This window comes from Mus pahari, chromosome 22, assembly GCF_900095145.1.
Source record: "Mus pahari chromosome 22, PAHARI_EIJ_v1.1, whole genome shotgun sequence".
Taxonomy (NCBI): Eukaryota; Metazoa; Chordata; class Mammalia; order Rodentia; family Muridae; genus Mus; species Mus pahari.
In genome coordinates, this window is record NC_034611.1 from 48,470,563 (window position 1) to 48,483,539 (window position 12,977).

The 12,977-nt window shown below is 50.2% G+C and overlaps 3 protein-coding genes across 6 annotated transcripts in view; all 3 read right to left on the reverse strand.

Moving 5' to 3' along the window:
- Positions 1–30: 30 nt before the first annotated feature.
- On the reverse strand, positions 31–2,935 carry Spag8 (sperm associated antigen 8). 4 transcript variants are annotated; one of them, XM_021222145.2, is made up of 7 exons: positions 2,264–2,935; positions 1,365–2,181; positions 1,066–1,240; positions 839–884; positions 637–751; positions 463–525; positions 31–366 (listed from the first exon to the last, which is right to left on the reverse strand). In XM_021222145.2, exons 1-7 carry the CDS (start codon positions 2,299–2,301, stop codon positions 172–174), a joined length of 1,449 nt encoding a protein of 482 aa, XP_021077804.1. In that variant the 5' UTR covers positions 2,302–2,935; the 3' UTR covers positions 31–171. The 4 variants fall into 4 exon arrangements, with proteins under 4 accessions (XP_021077804.1, XP_029389146.1, XP_029389147.1 ...); XM_029533286.1 differs by having other exon boundaries at positions 463–751; positions 2,319–2,935; XM_029533287.1 differs by lacking the exon at positions 637–751.
- A 99-nt stretch (positions 2,936–3,034) lies between these two features.
- On the reverse strand, positions 3,035–5,295 carry Hint2 (histidine triad nucleotide binding protein 2). Its single transcript, XM_021222378.2, has 5 exons — positions 5,181–5,295; positions 3,703–3,843; positions 3,496–3,600; positions 3,327–3,399; positions 3,035–3,219 (listed from the first exon to the last, which is right to left on the reverse strand). Exons 1-5 carry the CDS (start codon positions 5,259–5,261, stop codon positions 3,128–3,130), a joined length of 492 nt encoding a protein of 163 aa, XP_021078037.1. The 5' UTR covers positions 5,262–5,295; the 3' UTR covers positions 3,035–3,127.
- Positions 5,296–8,648: 3,353 nt separating this feature from the next.
- Fam221b (family with sequence similarity 221 member B) overlaps positions 8,649–12,977 on the reverse strand; it is a 6,792-nt gene continuing 2,463 nt past the window's right edge. Inside the window, exons 3-6 of the mRNA XM_021222467.2 lie at positions 9,739–9,849; positions 9,388–9,585; positions 9,068–9,187; positions 8,649–8,715 (exon numbers count right to left, since the gene is read on the reverse strand). Of these exons, the coding sequence (XP_021078126.1) occupies positions 8,678–8,715; positions 9,068–9,187; positions 9,388–9,585; positions 9,739–9,849 (467 nt within the window). The 3' untranslated portion in view covers positions 8,649–8,677. The remainder of the gene's footprint in view (positions 8,716–9,067; positions 9,188–9,387; positions 9,586–9,738; positions 9,850–12,977) is intronic.

Sequence of the window (12,977 nt, forward strand, 5' to 3'; positions counted from 1 at the left end):
CTGGTTGTGGACATAGTTAGTCACAGAATCAATGAATCAGCAGCTTAGGGATAAGAGTGCTTTATGTAAAACCCCTCACCAAGGACAGAGAATCAACTCCATCCGATCTACCTCTGTAGTATAAACAGGAACAGATTTCAAATCCCACATGTCTGCTTCTCTCCGCGATTCTTAGATTGGAGTTGTTCTCTTCCTTCCACACCCCTGCCCTCCTCCCTGACAGGCAAGGGAAGACATTACCCCCATTTGGTGGGGGCCGCTCTCAAGCTCGTATGGCAAGGGCTGCCCCAGTGACAAGGGCACTGGCGTTGAGAAGCTGCAGTTCTTCCGGAATGGTGTGTCCAGTGTCCTGATGTTACTGACACCCTGGGGGAGTGCCAGGATCAGGACAGATGCCACCCTTGCCCAGGCCAGAACATAAGAGCCCCTCCCGCACCCCAGTACCTAGTCACCCCCACACACCGGTAGCCTTGCTGCCTGTTCAATCCAGAAGGTCTCAGGCTGCTCCTGGTGGTAATCATGAGGCTGTGGGGGAGGAGGTACTGAGTTAACTAACTCCTGGCCTTTGACACTCTCTAAACTTCCGGGCTTGCTGCTGTCCCACTCCTGGACAAGAAGGGCAGGCTGGGTTCTCACCTTTGTTGGAGCAGGAGGCCCTGCTCGTACCAGCTCCACTCTGTAGTCATGGTGTGTTACCGACTCGGTCTCAAAGAGCTTCCTTGCAGGTTCCTGCTCTGCCTGCACCTCTTCACTATGTAGCCATGGTAGAGGTCAAGTCCATCCCCCACACCCCCACCCCTGGTTTCCCTCCTCCCCTCCCCCCTTCCCAGGCTCTCACCAGATCTGGTGGTGCAAGAGCATCTCCAGCATGGCTTCACGCTTCCCTGGGAGAGGACAGAAGAGGAATCTAGTCAGGAACCAGCTCCAGAAATGAGTTGAGAAAGGAAGGGGAATCTTGGGGGTTGCCCTTATAGCCACCAAACAATCCACAACCCCACCAGGAAGTCCTGTCCCCCTTTTCTGTCTCCTGGGTTCTTTCTGGTCCCCCGTCTCTCATGCTCACACCTCGAAGTGGCTGACAGACGTGTCTTGGGAGCTGGTATGAGTCTCTCTGGGTGGTGCTAGAAGACATGGGTGACTGGGGCTGCAGGGTCAGCAGACCCTGATGTCCGTGTCGGAAGAAGTAACTCTCAGAGCCATCTTGCAATGGAGGGATTTGATCCAGCTGGTTGGTGGCTCTCTGCGGACCCCAGGTTAAGTAACTATGAGTTCCCTTCTCATACTGACCCTCATCACAAACTATTGGCTTCCCTAGGAAATTGGGGCAGGCCTTTAGGAAGAGAGAGCAGATCAAACCTTCATACCTCTTCCTCCCAGTTGTAGAGGAGGCACTGGCCACGTGGCCGTGTTTTACAGAGAATTTCCTCAGATTCAACCTCAGGAGGCTCACATGGTTCACATGGTTCACAAGGTTCACATGGTTCGCATGGTTCACATGGTTCACACGGTCCGGATGCTCCAGGTTCTAGAGGTTTACGTGGCCCTCTCACTCCAGGTTCTGAGACTTGTAGAGGTTCCCAGGAGCGTTGTGGCTTCCAGTGTAAGTGCTGACACCATGCACTATAATCAGGGACCAGATCTACTGGGACACATCTGTACCCTTGAGGAATGCAGGTGCCCTTAGGACCCGGTCCAGGGTCAGCAGGACCAGGTCCAGAGGTCAGAGCAGGTCCGGAGGCAGAAGAAACTGCTCCAGAGGCAGAATCAGGTCCAGAGACAAGACTAGGTCCAGAGGCAGGAGCAGGCCCAGAGGTGGGACCGGAACCCTGGCTAGGCTCAGAGCTCTGGCAAAGACCACAAGTGCCAGAGCTAGAGTCATGAACAGAGCTCTGACAAGGATAAGAAGAGGCAGGATCAGCTCTTGAGCCGAGGTCTGCCCTATTACAGGGATCCTGAGGAATACAAGAAACATAGAAGGGCTGAAAGCCAAACCCATGGCCTCTATGATGGGATGGAGGGCAGGGTGCCTCGTAAAGACTGTCAGAAGAGGGCTCTGTCAGCACAGAATACTGCTCAGGAGCCCTGGCAGGCGGGGCAGTAGACCTGGGACTACTACTCGAAGAAGGAACGGGTTCTGAAGTGGTATCTAGTCTTTCAGAGCTGGGCTGTACATCACAAGATCTGGAAGACACGAACACATCAAGGTTGTCAAAACTGCTGCAAAGTTAGTCCGTTGACCTCCCTTGTTCTCCACGGCTCTTACCGCGACAAAGATCCCTCTGTAGACTCGGTGGTCTCCATTTTCAGACGCCACCTACCGGGTTGCCATAGAGACGGCAAACAGCTTCAGGAGACTGCGCACAACTAGCGCTGGGCGGATCCGAGGGTGGCGGGTAGGGGAGATCAACAAACTTCTCCAGGGGCGGAAGTCTTAGACTTGGTGCTCTCCAATAGTCCCGGCTCCAATCTGCCTCACCTGGGCTTTTAAGGTTCCACTCATCTGAACTCTCGCCTTCATGCCCAACTTGATTGATTAGTTCTAAGGTGACTATGGGGATGCATTGGAGAAAAGCCAGGACGGCATCAGTATGAACTCCTGTTTGGTTCATTCCCTAAGTTGAAAGAGCAGTTTTTTGTTTGTTTGTTTTTTTAAAGTTTAAGGATAAAAATATATGAAACAGGGTCTGAAAATGCAGCTCATTGGTAGGAGTACCCAAGGTCCTGGGTTCGATCCTTATCACAGAGAGAGAGAGATGCAGATAACAGCAAAATGGAAGGGAATATGGTACAATAGACATGTCTCTGTCTAGTCATCCAGGCAAATTTCTACTGTTATTTTTTTTCTTTTCTAGTAGTTTGTCCTAGAGTGAACCATTAGACACTAGCAGACCTGCACCATATACTCCTTTAACCACTGACTGGGTCTTAGGGTCTTTTAGTCTCACCATGGTCAAGAGAACTCACAGTTCTGAATCAATTTTCTTTCACTTATTTTGGTATAAATTTGTTACATATTTAAGACAGGGATACAAAATTGAGGGAGAATAAGTTTATTAACACCACAGGATTCCTTTTCCTGTTCTCCGTCCAAGCATCCAGGCCTGTGGTCCTTGGCCAGCTGGCAGGTTTAGCCAGGAGGCCACTGTAGCTGTCGGCCTCCAAGTACGTGAATGTGCAGGTGATACACAGACTGTGCACCCATCTTGCCATCATTAACCACTGAAACAGAGCTTGAGGTTAGGGATCAGGGTCACAGGGGGGAAAAAGGTCGAAACAAGAAAAAGATCACATCAAGTAATAGGGATTCATGGACAAAAGCCACTCACCAAGTCGATACCCATCTTTCAGACCCTCGGCCTGTGCTACCTTCTTGGCCACAAGGAGTAAGTGTCCTAGAAGCTAAAGGGAGAGGGCAGAGGTGGCTTTCCCGGTAGGAGCCAAATAATCCAAGGCTCCTCCCAGACAAGCCCCGCCCCCCGCCCCTGTTTTCCTCACCTGTTGGTCGTCCTCCTCAGCCTGGCTAATTCGAGGAATGGGCTTCCTAGGAATGACCAGAAAGTGCACAGGAGCCTGAGGAGCTACATCACGAAACACAAGGCACTGGGAGCAGTGACAGGTGAGAGGTTGGTGTTACTCCATCAGGCACCATGGCACCCATGACATTCACAAGAGGATTGGGCTCTAAGGGGACCCCTCTCCCACCTGCTGATCTTCATATAGAATGTCAGCTGGGAGGCTCCGGTCCAAAATCCGGGAGAAGATGGTGGGTGATGCTCCTCCGGGAGCTGCTTTCTGGGCCTTGGCCACTTCACTCCCGTCGGACTTCCCTGCGTTTCCTCGGACCTGAGGGTGGGGCGGGTGACCCCAAGGGAGAGAGCTGGCAGTAATTTTCCCAAACACTTAGTTGGGGTTGAAAGATGCTGGGCTCTGAGTGTTACTAATGTCATTCTTCTAAGAACCTATTAGTGCTTTTCACTCCAAGGAAAAATTGCTGACTTTCAGAGCCTGAAGCGTATCGTAGGTCAGGTGACAGAACAGGCAGTGATTTCTAGGTAGGATTTGGGAGTGCAACTGATTCCTGTAACAGTGCCTGAGAAATCTAGCACCGCTCAGATAAGAAGGACCCAGAAGGGCAGTTTCAAGAGTGAGTTTTCTGTCTGGGTGTGGAGTCGTACATTTGTAATGCCAGCACCTAGGACGGCGAGGCAGGAGGATCGGCTACATTTAGAAACTCTTGGCTGGTGTGGGATACATAAGACCCTGTCCCCCAAAGCAAGACAACATTGAGGCCTCAGTTCCAATGCTACCCTTGAATTCATCAGATGAATGCCCCTGACAACTTCAAAGCATGGTTTGAATCCCGGTCCTAAGAGGGTTGAAACGCTTTACTGTTTTTAAATGTTATTTCTACTACGCTGTCTTCTGATGTTTAAGCCTCGTTACTTGATTTAATGCATTTGCCCTGACACTGGCTGATCTCTCATTTGGGTGTCAAATCTTACTGTGCGGCTTTCCTGTTAGTGTTCCTACGCAGGCCAAGCTGGCGCAGTCCTGGACATTCTGCTGCCTCAGTCTCCCACATTGCCAGGATTACAGGAATGCGCCACCATGCTTGGCTTGTACACTGGATTTTCAGTTCCAGTCATGTGAAACAGCGGAGTTACGGAAGAGTTCAGCTGAGTGAACTAGGCTGTACCTGAGGGGGTAATAGGTAGGGATATCCCAGTTTCCCACCGGTTCAGAGAGGGCTGGAGTCAGTGTTTTACACTGAAGCGAAAACAGTGGGGTCAATGAAATCGCTGCTGCGTGTGGTGGTGTGTGGAAGATGAAGGAGCAAAATCGGTGAACATTATAGGATCAGAGGTCCGAGGAAGACAGCCGGCTAGCTCCCGGAAGGGAGCACTCACTTCTTGCAAGGGGGGGGGGGTACGGTTGAAGCAGCCTAGAGCAGGCTCCCGGACAGCAGCACCCGCTTCATCTCAACCGAGACGCACCCCCGGGCTGTTCCCCGAAGCGGTCGCAGGCAGATCGCTTCTCAGTTCGAGTTTCTACGCCCGCCCGCAGAGTCCCGGAATTTGACCCTTGGCCGAGGCAGTGGCTCCGCGGGGATGAGTGTGCCGGCCCGGCCCCGGAATGCGCCAGTGCCTGCAAGACCCCTCGTCCCTCTGGCTGCTTCTCACCTGCGCCCCCCGGGACGTGGCGACCGCCAGGGTTCTGCGCGCAGCGCGCAAGCCCACGGCCAGCAGCACAGCAGCAGCCATCTTCCCGAGAGTGTCGCCTGCAGGCGCAGCCCCATTGGCCGTGGCCTGCTGGGAGGGCGGGTCCCGTCGTACATCTCATTGGCTGCCTCTGCGAACGCAGGGCCAATTTTTGTTTGGTAGCGTGAAAATTCTTTTCCCATTGGGTCCCTACGCAGTTTCACTCTGAGATACGTTCCCATTCCATTGGAAGGACTAAACCTAGGGGTGGGATAGTTTCCTAATGAACTCAGGTTCACCACCTTGACCAAGCATACGTTGTGGTTCCCGAGTGGGTGGGACTTGCTCGTTCTCTGCCTGTCCCTTTTAGCTCTGGCCCCTCTTGGCAAGGGGAGAGGGGAGAGGGGAGAGGGGAAGGGGGAGGGCGGGGCCTCTCCACCTGCTGCACAAAAGGCTAAAAGTAGCGCAGACCCATCTCCGCATTGGACAGGAGGGCGGGGTTCTGAGGACATTAGGTGTTTATTGGCTCCCGAAGCCACATGGGCGGGGCTCAAGGTGAATTGGGACCGGGTTGTTTTTTTTTCCAATCTGTGGGGCAGGCACCTAGTCTTTTCTTAACAATTTCAGCCTTTGGACCACTGCAGAGATTTACACTTTGCAGTTTTGCACTTACATCAGTTTTCAGGGCATTTTTTTTTTCTTAAACGAGTGAGGATGTATATTATACTATGCGTTATTCTTTTCTCCACTTCATAAGTGGTGTGTGGTGTCGTTATCTCTGTGCCTAGCATTTTCAGTGAGGCAGGTCTGATTGTATACACTTTTTTAAATACAAAAATGGTGTGTGTGTGTGTGTGTGTGTGTGTGTGTGTACGCCTGTGGGTTATGTGCATATGGATGCTATAAGGCGTAGGATGTCCTGGAGCTGGAGTTACAGGCTGTTGCGAGCCACCTGATGTAGGTGCTGGTAGCTGAATTCCAGTGCTCTCCAAGTTCAGTATATGCCCTTAGCTGCTAAGCCATCTCTCCAGCCCTTAAAGATTTATACGTTTACGTGTGGGTGTATGTGCAAGCCCATGTGGGTGCCTGTAGAGGCCAGAAGAGGGTGCCAAAGATTCCTCCTTAAAGCTGGAGTTACATACAGATAGTGTGAGCCTCCTGATGTGAATCAAGTTTCAGTCCTCTACAAGTGTAGCAAGCACTCAAGCACTGAACCATTTCGCCAGTTCTGCATCATGTTTTGAAATAAGAAACAAAGTATTGCCGGGCGGTGGTGACGCACGCCTTTAATCCCAGTACTTGGGAGGCAGAGGCAGGCTGATTTCTGAGTTCGAGGCCAGCCTGGTCTACAGAGTGAGTTCCAGGACAGCCAGGGCTACACAGAGAAACCCTGTCTCGAAAAACCAAAAAAAAGAAAAGAAAAGAAAAAAGAAAAGAAAGAAAGAAAGAAACACAGTATTTCCCTTGAGCAGCAGAGGCAGGAGGATCACTCATGATTTCCAGGCCAGAATGGTCTACACAGCAAGACTCAGTCTCAAGAAAAACATTAGTATCCCCCTACCCCACCCCTCTACCACCCGGAGAGTTCTGGTCTGGTGCAATAATGTAAGTTACTATCATATCTTTAGAGGCTGTTATGTTTTTGCACATGGTCTGATACATAAATGCTCAACAGCTGACTGAGTATTTGGTGTTTTGGGGTTCTGCAGCTTTTTATATGTAGTAATAAATGTCATGCTCCTTGTTGTGTCTTTCAGATTACTGTAGTTTATACACTTTGCAATGGCTACACACGGTGTCCCCAGGGACCTAATCACAGTAACTATTAACTGAATTAGTTTTATATGCTTATCACAGCCCATACCACCAATGCTGAGAAGCTTTTGGAGTTAAGACAATCGATCTCTTTTACATAACTATATTATTAGAGAACCACTCCCCCTTCAGAGGCTGATATGTCACCATATGCTTTTTGCCCTGGGATCCTAGCAATCTAGGCTGTATCCTTTCTTTATAAATGACCTTTCTAAATATGAGGGAATGGAAGGTCACCTTGCCCTTGAGCTCTAGATGTGAGACTTGAAAGCTGCCCCCTGAGAAGTGGGGATCAGTGGGCTGGGATGAGAAGAGGTGGAGATCTGAGGGGGCTGAGCTCCAGAGCTGGGTAATTCTTTGGGTTTTCACACAGAGCAGGCTACACAGGTTATTTGTTTTGTAGATCCGGCAAAGAGGGGACCTGGCATCACAAAGCCCACCACTGTCAGACTGTCCTGTGGCCATAAAATCACCTATGGAGTTCTGTCACTCCCTGACATCCATGATTTTGACCCTGACTCAAACCTGACCCTGGCGTGGACTCTTTATTCCAAACACCTGCCACCACCTGCAGCTGCTCTCTGCAACCTGCCTGCTCCGCAGGCCCCGTGCTGCCTGCTCCTCAGGCCCTGTGCTGCAGTGCATGCCATACACCTGCTCCTGGACCTCAAATAAGATTCCTTATCCCTTTGATGACTCCCATCACCTGGCAGTTATTCCCTGACATTGCTTTTCTCCACTTGAGACATCTTCTCCCTTCACTTCTTCAGTCCCATGTCTTTTGCCTTCTTTTCCTCACTATCCCAACAGCATCCCATGTGTACCCACTAATTTAAACTTTCCCTTTCGTCTCTAAGCAGATTCTCACTGCCAACCCCATGAATCCACGCTGCACTTGTCGTGTTCCCTCCAATTCCTTCCGTCATCCTCCCCCACTGCTCGCTTTCCTCATCCAGTCTCCCACTGTCCACTAATTCACTAATTCTCTTTCCCAGGGAGTGCTGTGTCATCAGAAGGGAACTTCTAGGAGTCCCTGCTCCCTGCATCTCACACTTCCTTCTGTGTTTTAAGAAATGAGGTGTCTCTTCATCAGAGCCTTAACCTCATCCTTTCTTCCACACCTGAGATCTTGTCTCACCAAGCATTTCTCTCCTCTTCTGCACCCTTCAGGATCCTTTTGTATATGGCCCCTTCCCATGTTCCTTCTTTAAAAATCACTACTTTGATCTACAGCCTACTTTGGGTGTTGTTTGATTTCTTTCCTCTATGTCTTACCCAACCTCCTTGAAGGAACTCCTTCAAAGTCATGAATATTTGGAGTTTTCCTCCACCATGGCAGTGTAAAACCACTGCCCAAAGTCTCCAAAGATCTCCTAATTTCAATGTCTTTGCCTTATGGAATTCCAGTTACAACACAAACCACTGCCTAGTCTATTTTCCACTCTCCTATTGGCTCTCTTGAAGCCAGTCTTCTGGTGTCAAGGCCAGGAGCTTGAAAGTAGCCACGAGAGAGGAAGATGGCCAGAGTCAGCCTTCACTGGGCTTGGTGCTGTCTCTTGCCAGTAGTTAGAGCTGAGTGTACACTGAGTCTTGACGCTACCTGTTCCACAGAGAGCCAAGTCAGATTCTATTGGTTTCCACTTTATTGCTGATCTTGCCCAGGCTCAGTAAGTCTTGTGCCAGCTCTTGATGTTGTTTGCTCCTGGAGGAGGGAAGAGCAGAGGTGACAGGGTCAGGCGTGGGGGTCACTTGGGCCAGGAAATGCAAGGGATCTAGGGTGGGAACTGGGGTGGTCAGAGACACCCTGAGTCTGGAGGGCCTCAAGGTTGAGTTAGTGAGGATGGCATCTTGAAGGGCAGGCATCTCTGCAAAAGGCACACAGTCTGCTCCTGGGGATGGAAGGCAGTGCAGGCATGGGATGCAGGCATGGGATGCGGGGTAGGCTGGGGAACATAAGACCCGGAGAGGATGTGGGAGAAGGTGGGAGTGCCTTTCTGCCTGACCTTCTGCTTACAGATGCTGGCATGGTCCCCTGTCCCATGTTGTTCCCTCACCATAAGGTCTCTTTCCTCTTCTCCTGGTATCTCCAGTCTCAAAGAACGTCTCGTGTTCTTCCCAGCGCCGGTCGCAGGCCACACAGAGGAAATTAGACTCAAAAGAGGGGCAGAAACAGCCTAGGATGGAAAAGCACCCAAGAGGAATATAAGGGGTTCTAGGGCCTCACCTCTTCCTCACATGCCTGTCTTCACCCCATACCCCCTCCCACCCAAGAGGAATATAAGGGGTTCTAGGGCCTCACCTCTTCCTTACCACACACCTGTCTTCATCCCATACCCCCTCTCCCCTCCCAGGCACCCCTTTGTACTAGAGTTACCATGGTGTCTGCAAGGATGAGCTCCGGTGGCTGCATGTTCTTCGTGAGTGTGTTTACAGCGACATTGGGCCCTCCAGGCCTTGGGGTCAAAGGTGGCCCGTTTCTTGAGCCAGAACTCACCCACCTCCTCTGGGCGTGATGGGATAAAACAAAACATGAGGCACCTGCACTGGCTCACACTGCAGGGCACTGACAGATCTTGGAGAACGGAGATGGTCGAGCATTAGAAACCAGCACCGGGCAAGACCCAACCTTTCTATGCAGATCTCTCCCCGATGTCTCTCCCTTCAAGAGCCCAGACTACAGCAGCCCCCTCCATATCTGACAAGAGTCTGGCAACTTCTTTCCTACCTGAGATGATCTGGTGTTCTCTCAACAAATGTCCACAAAAGCACTTGGACTCGTCTCCTATCCGGAAACAGTCCCATAAGTAATGCGGGCAGCGCCAGCCAATGTAGATACCTACATATGGAGTAACAGGGAAGACTGAAAAAGGAAAAGAAATCCTAAATTCCCTACAAGTAAGTGTTCAGATGGATCCCCCTGGAGTGGGGGGTGGGGGTGGGGAACTTACCACCCTGCTCACCTCCGGCTCTTAGATTTTTTTTTTTTTTTAAATTCTCTTATCGCAAAGAATCATTGGTTCCCTTCCCATCCTGGGATCCACTCTTTGCCAGCCTATGAGAGACAACTGAAGGCAGTCTTGTTTTGGAGCAGGGAGATTATAGAAAACACTGAAGGTGAACAGGAGGGCCCCATGACTGTAGGGTTTCTTACCTCCTCCCCTCTCCATGCCAGAGTCCAGCCTGAGGTGTCAACGGTGAGCAAGAGATAAGCTAACTGGCCAAGAGGATAGTAGGTGATGGGAATTGGTTCATGAAGAGAATTGCTAGTGAAGGACCCTGGAGACAGGCTAGAAATGGGCCATATCTGGTGTGCAGAGGAGGGAGAATGCCTGCTCCCTCACTGGCCAGGTTGACACCCCCGCAGTGCCCCTGTGTCCTAGTGTCATGTAACTAATGCCCTCAATGATTCTGAGAAGGGTGGCTGATGGCTCTCCAGAGATCAGGAGAAAGGGACCTGTCAGAAGTCATGACCGGAAGATCAAGATAATCTAAGTTGTAAGGAATGGAAAGGGCATCTGGAGAGAAAAAGGAAGCTAGTGTCCCTGAAGAGGGGCACTGACAGGCAGTTACAAGACCCTGGTTTTAGCAGTGGGGGCTGAAAGAATTCAGCTTTGTGGCAAGTCCAGGACAGGGCTGGGCAGAGGTGACAGGAGAGCTGGACAGCCTCCTGCTTCTTCATGAGAGCAGAGACTATCCTAATTTCTAGTCCAGACTCTGGCCTGAGTCCCCATGGAGGAGCCGTAGCTATAGGATCACACCTGTTGAAGGTCTCAATGGAAGTGTCACCTCTTCTAAAAGTTGTCCCCAGCTTCCCCACAAAGGCGGGATCTATATTTTCATCTATAGCTCTAATCCTGCCATGAAAGAAATGTCAGAGAGTATAGACCTCCTGACTGACTGAGTGAACAAATTCCTGCTGTGGCATAATCCACAACTCTGTGCCTCAGCCCAGGCGCTCTTATCTTACCCATAGGTTCTAAGGTTCTAAAACCTGCTCAGGTGTCTTTTGGCTCGGCTGCTTCTGGATTGATGCAGTCTGTCTGCGGTGCCAGGACCCTGCTGTACCCGGAATGTTTGGTGGAGAGCACAGAGATTAAGGTCACAATGGGCAGGACAGAACCAGGGCTCCACTAGAGGAATTCTGAACTTGCGACAAAAGCTAAACCTAGTGACTGAGAGGGTGATTGGGCACACATGAGCCCGAGTCTGCCTGAGGCTTGGCCGGCCTAAACATGAATGTGGGAATTAGTATCTAGCATTCAGATGAAGAGTGTGAATAGAGGCTAGAGAGAATCCCTCAGATCCCGTCCCACCCCATTCCGTCCTACTCTATTCTACGCCCTTTAAGTGGGGAAGCTGGGATCTGGCTCTGGATTCCATTCTCTGGCTCCACACACTCTCCCGGTTAGAAGTGGACGAGGCAGGCAGAGGAGCCCATCGTGAATGTCATTCTGACTGTGCGCCTGTGTAGCCTTGCTTGCGTATCGGCTTTTGATTTCTAGAAGGCTTTTGTGGTCTTTACACAAGGGATGCTTCCATCCTAGCCCTCTCCGGGTCTTCGGACCCACAGGGCCATCTGTCCTGTTACATCCTCGCCAGCATGTTCCATTAAACACACACCTAGCTTTCACCTCAAACACTCTTCAGCTTGTGCCCTCAGTTTCCCCAGGTTTGTGTGTGCCTCACACCTGCTGTTTCAGGCACTCGGTTCGCTCAGTCAGACACTCAAGCCAAGTGTCACTCTAGGTAGTTCTCAACTTACTCTACACACCCAGCGATCCAGTCATCAGCTTTACCTTGTTAGTGTGTCATGAACCTCCCTCTCTCCCTGTCTCTGCCGTCACCTGGCAACGTCCTTGATTATCACTGGTGTTTCAGTGTGGTCTTCCTGTGTCCAACCTCGCCGTATTCCGTGTATTCTACCGCCAGAGTGGTCATTTAAAAGCACAAATATGCATGTAGTTATCCTTTTAAAACTATTTTGGTGATCCCTGGGTGCCCTTGGGATGTGACAGTGACTCATCACGTTGGCACAGAGATGCCTGCTCAATTCTGTACTTCCAGAGCTGAGCTAGGGTTCCCACCAACATTCTTGCACCAGGCAAAACACTACAGTCTTCTAAGACTTCTTGTCTGGTCAAATCCTTTGGTTTTACTTAAATCTTTATTTTGATAGGCTCTTTTTGTTATGCCATCCAGGCTGGGCCTGGAACTCACCATATAGACAGCAATAACCTCAAAGGTGTGATCCTCCTGCCTCAGCCTACCAAGTGCTGGGATTATAGCTGTGTGTCAGCACACTCGGCTTGACTGTCTCCCCTCTCCTCTGACAGATATTAACTCTGGCACTCTTTCCTTCCAATGCTGATTAGTCTAGTACCGGAACTGGTTGCCTCTTTCCTCTGTCCCTGTAGTACCCTGAGCATAGTAATTTGTTAGCCTAGATTATAATTGCCATTCTACTTATTGGCATTGATTATTAGAGTGCCAGTTATCTGAGAGATCCTTGTTCTGCTAATTGTTTTGGAGACAGGGTCTTACTGTGCAATTTGAGGGACAGTTTTATCCTTGAGGCCGTTCTTGTGCCACTGCTTGCACAACTAAAACTCAGTGCTTGGATACAGTCGGCGCATAATAACTGTGGAAAGAACTTAGGAAGAGCTCACATTTCACATTTCTATGCACATCATGTACATTCTTAGGGGGTCTCAGATCAAGATCTTCAACATCAGAAGGATACAGACCTCAGGTAGCTTAGGGTGGGATTAAGTGCACAAACCATTTGTTTAAGCAGGAAAACAGACATTTAAAACTAAGAAGAAATAGAGAGATCCAGGCTATACTCAAAAAAACTGGAAAACCTGTTGGAAATGGACAAATTCCTAGACAGATACCAGGTACCAAAGTTAAATCAGGATCAGATTAATGACCTAAACAGTCCTATATCACCTAAGGAAATAGAAG

Bases quoted from the DNA above. Each gene is read 5' to 3' on its own strand.
- Spag8 (XM_029533285.1), bottom strand. From the start codon at position 2,301: ATGGAGACCACCGAGTCTACAGAGGGATCTTTGTCGCG. The intron at 2,182-2,263 runs GTAAGAGCCGTG...CGTGTCTTCCAG, and splicing joins ACAGAGGGATCTTTGTCGCG to ATCTTGTGATGTACAGCCCA. The intron at 367-462 runs GTGTGTGGGGGT...GCACTCCCCCAG, and splicing joins AACAGGCAGCAAGGCTACCG to GGTGTCAGTAACATCAGGAC.
- Hint2 (XM_021222378.2), bottom strand. From the start codon at position 5,261: ATGGCTGCTGCTGTGCTGCTGGCCGTGGGCTTGCGCGCTGCGCGCAGA. The intron at 3,844-5,180 runs GTGAGAAGCAGC...CCCCACCCTCAG, and splicing joins CCACGTCCCGGGGGGCGCAG to GTCCGAGGAAACGCAGGGAA. The intron at 3,601-3,702 runs GTGGGAGAGGGG...CACTGCTCCCAG, and splicing joins TTCTATATGAAGATCAGCAG to TGCCTTGTGTTTCGTGATGT.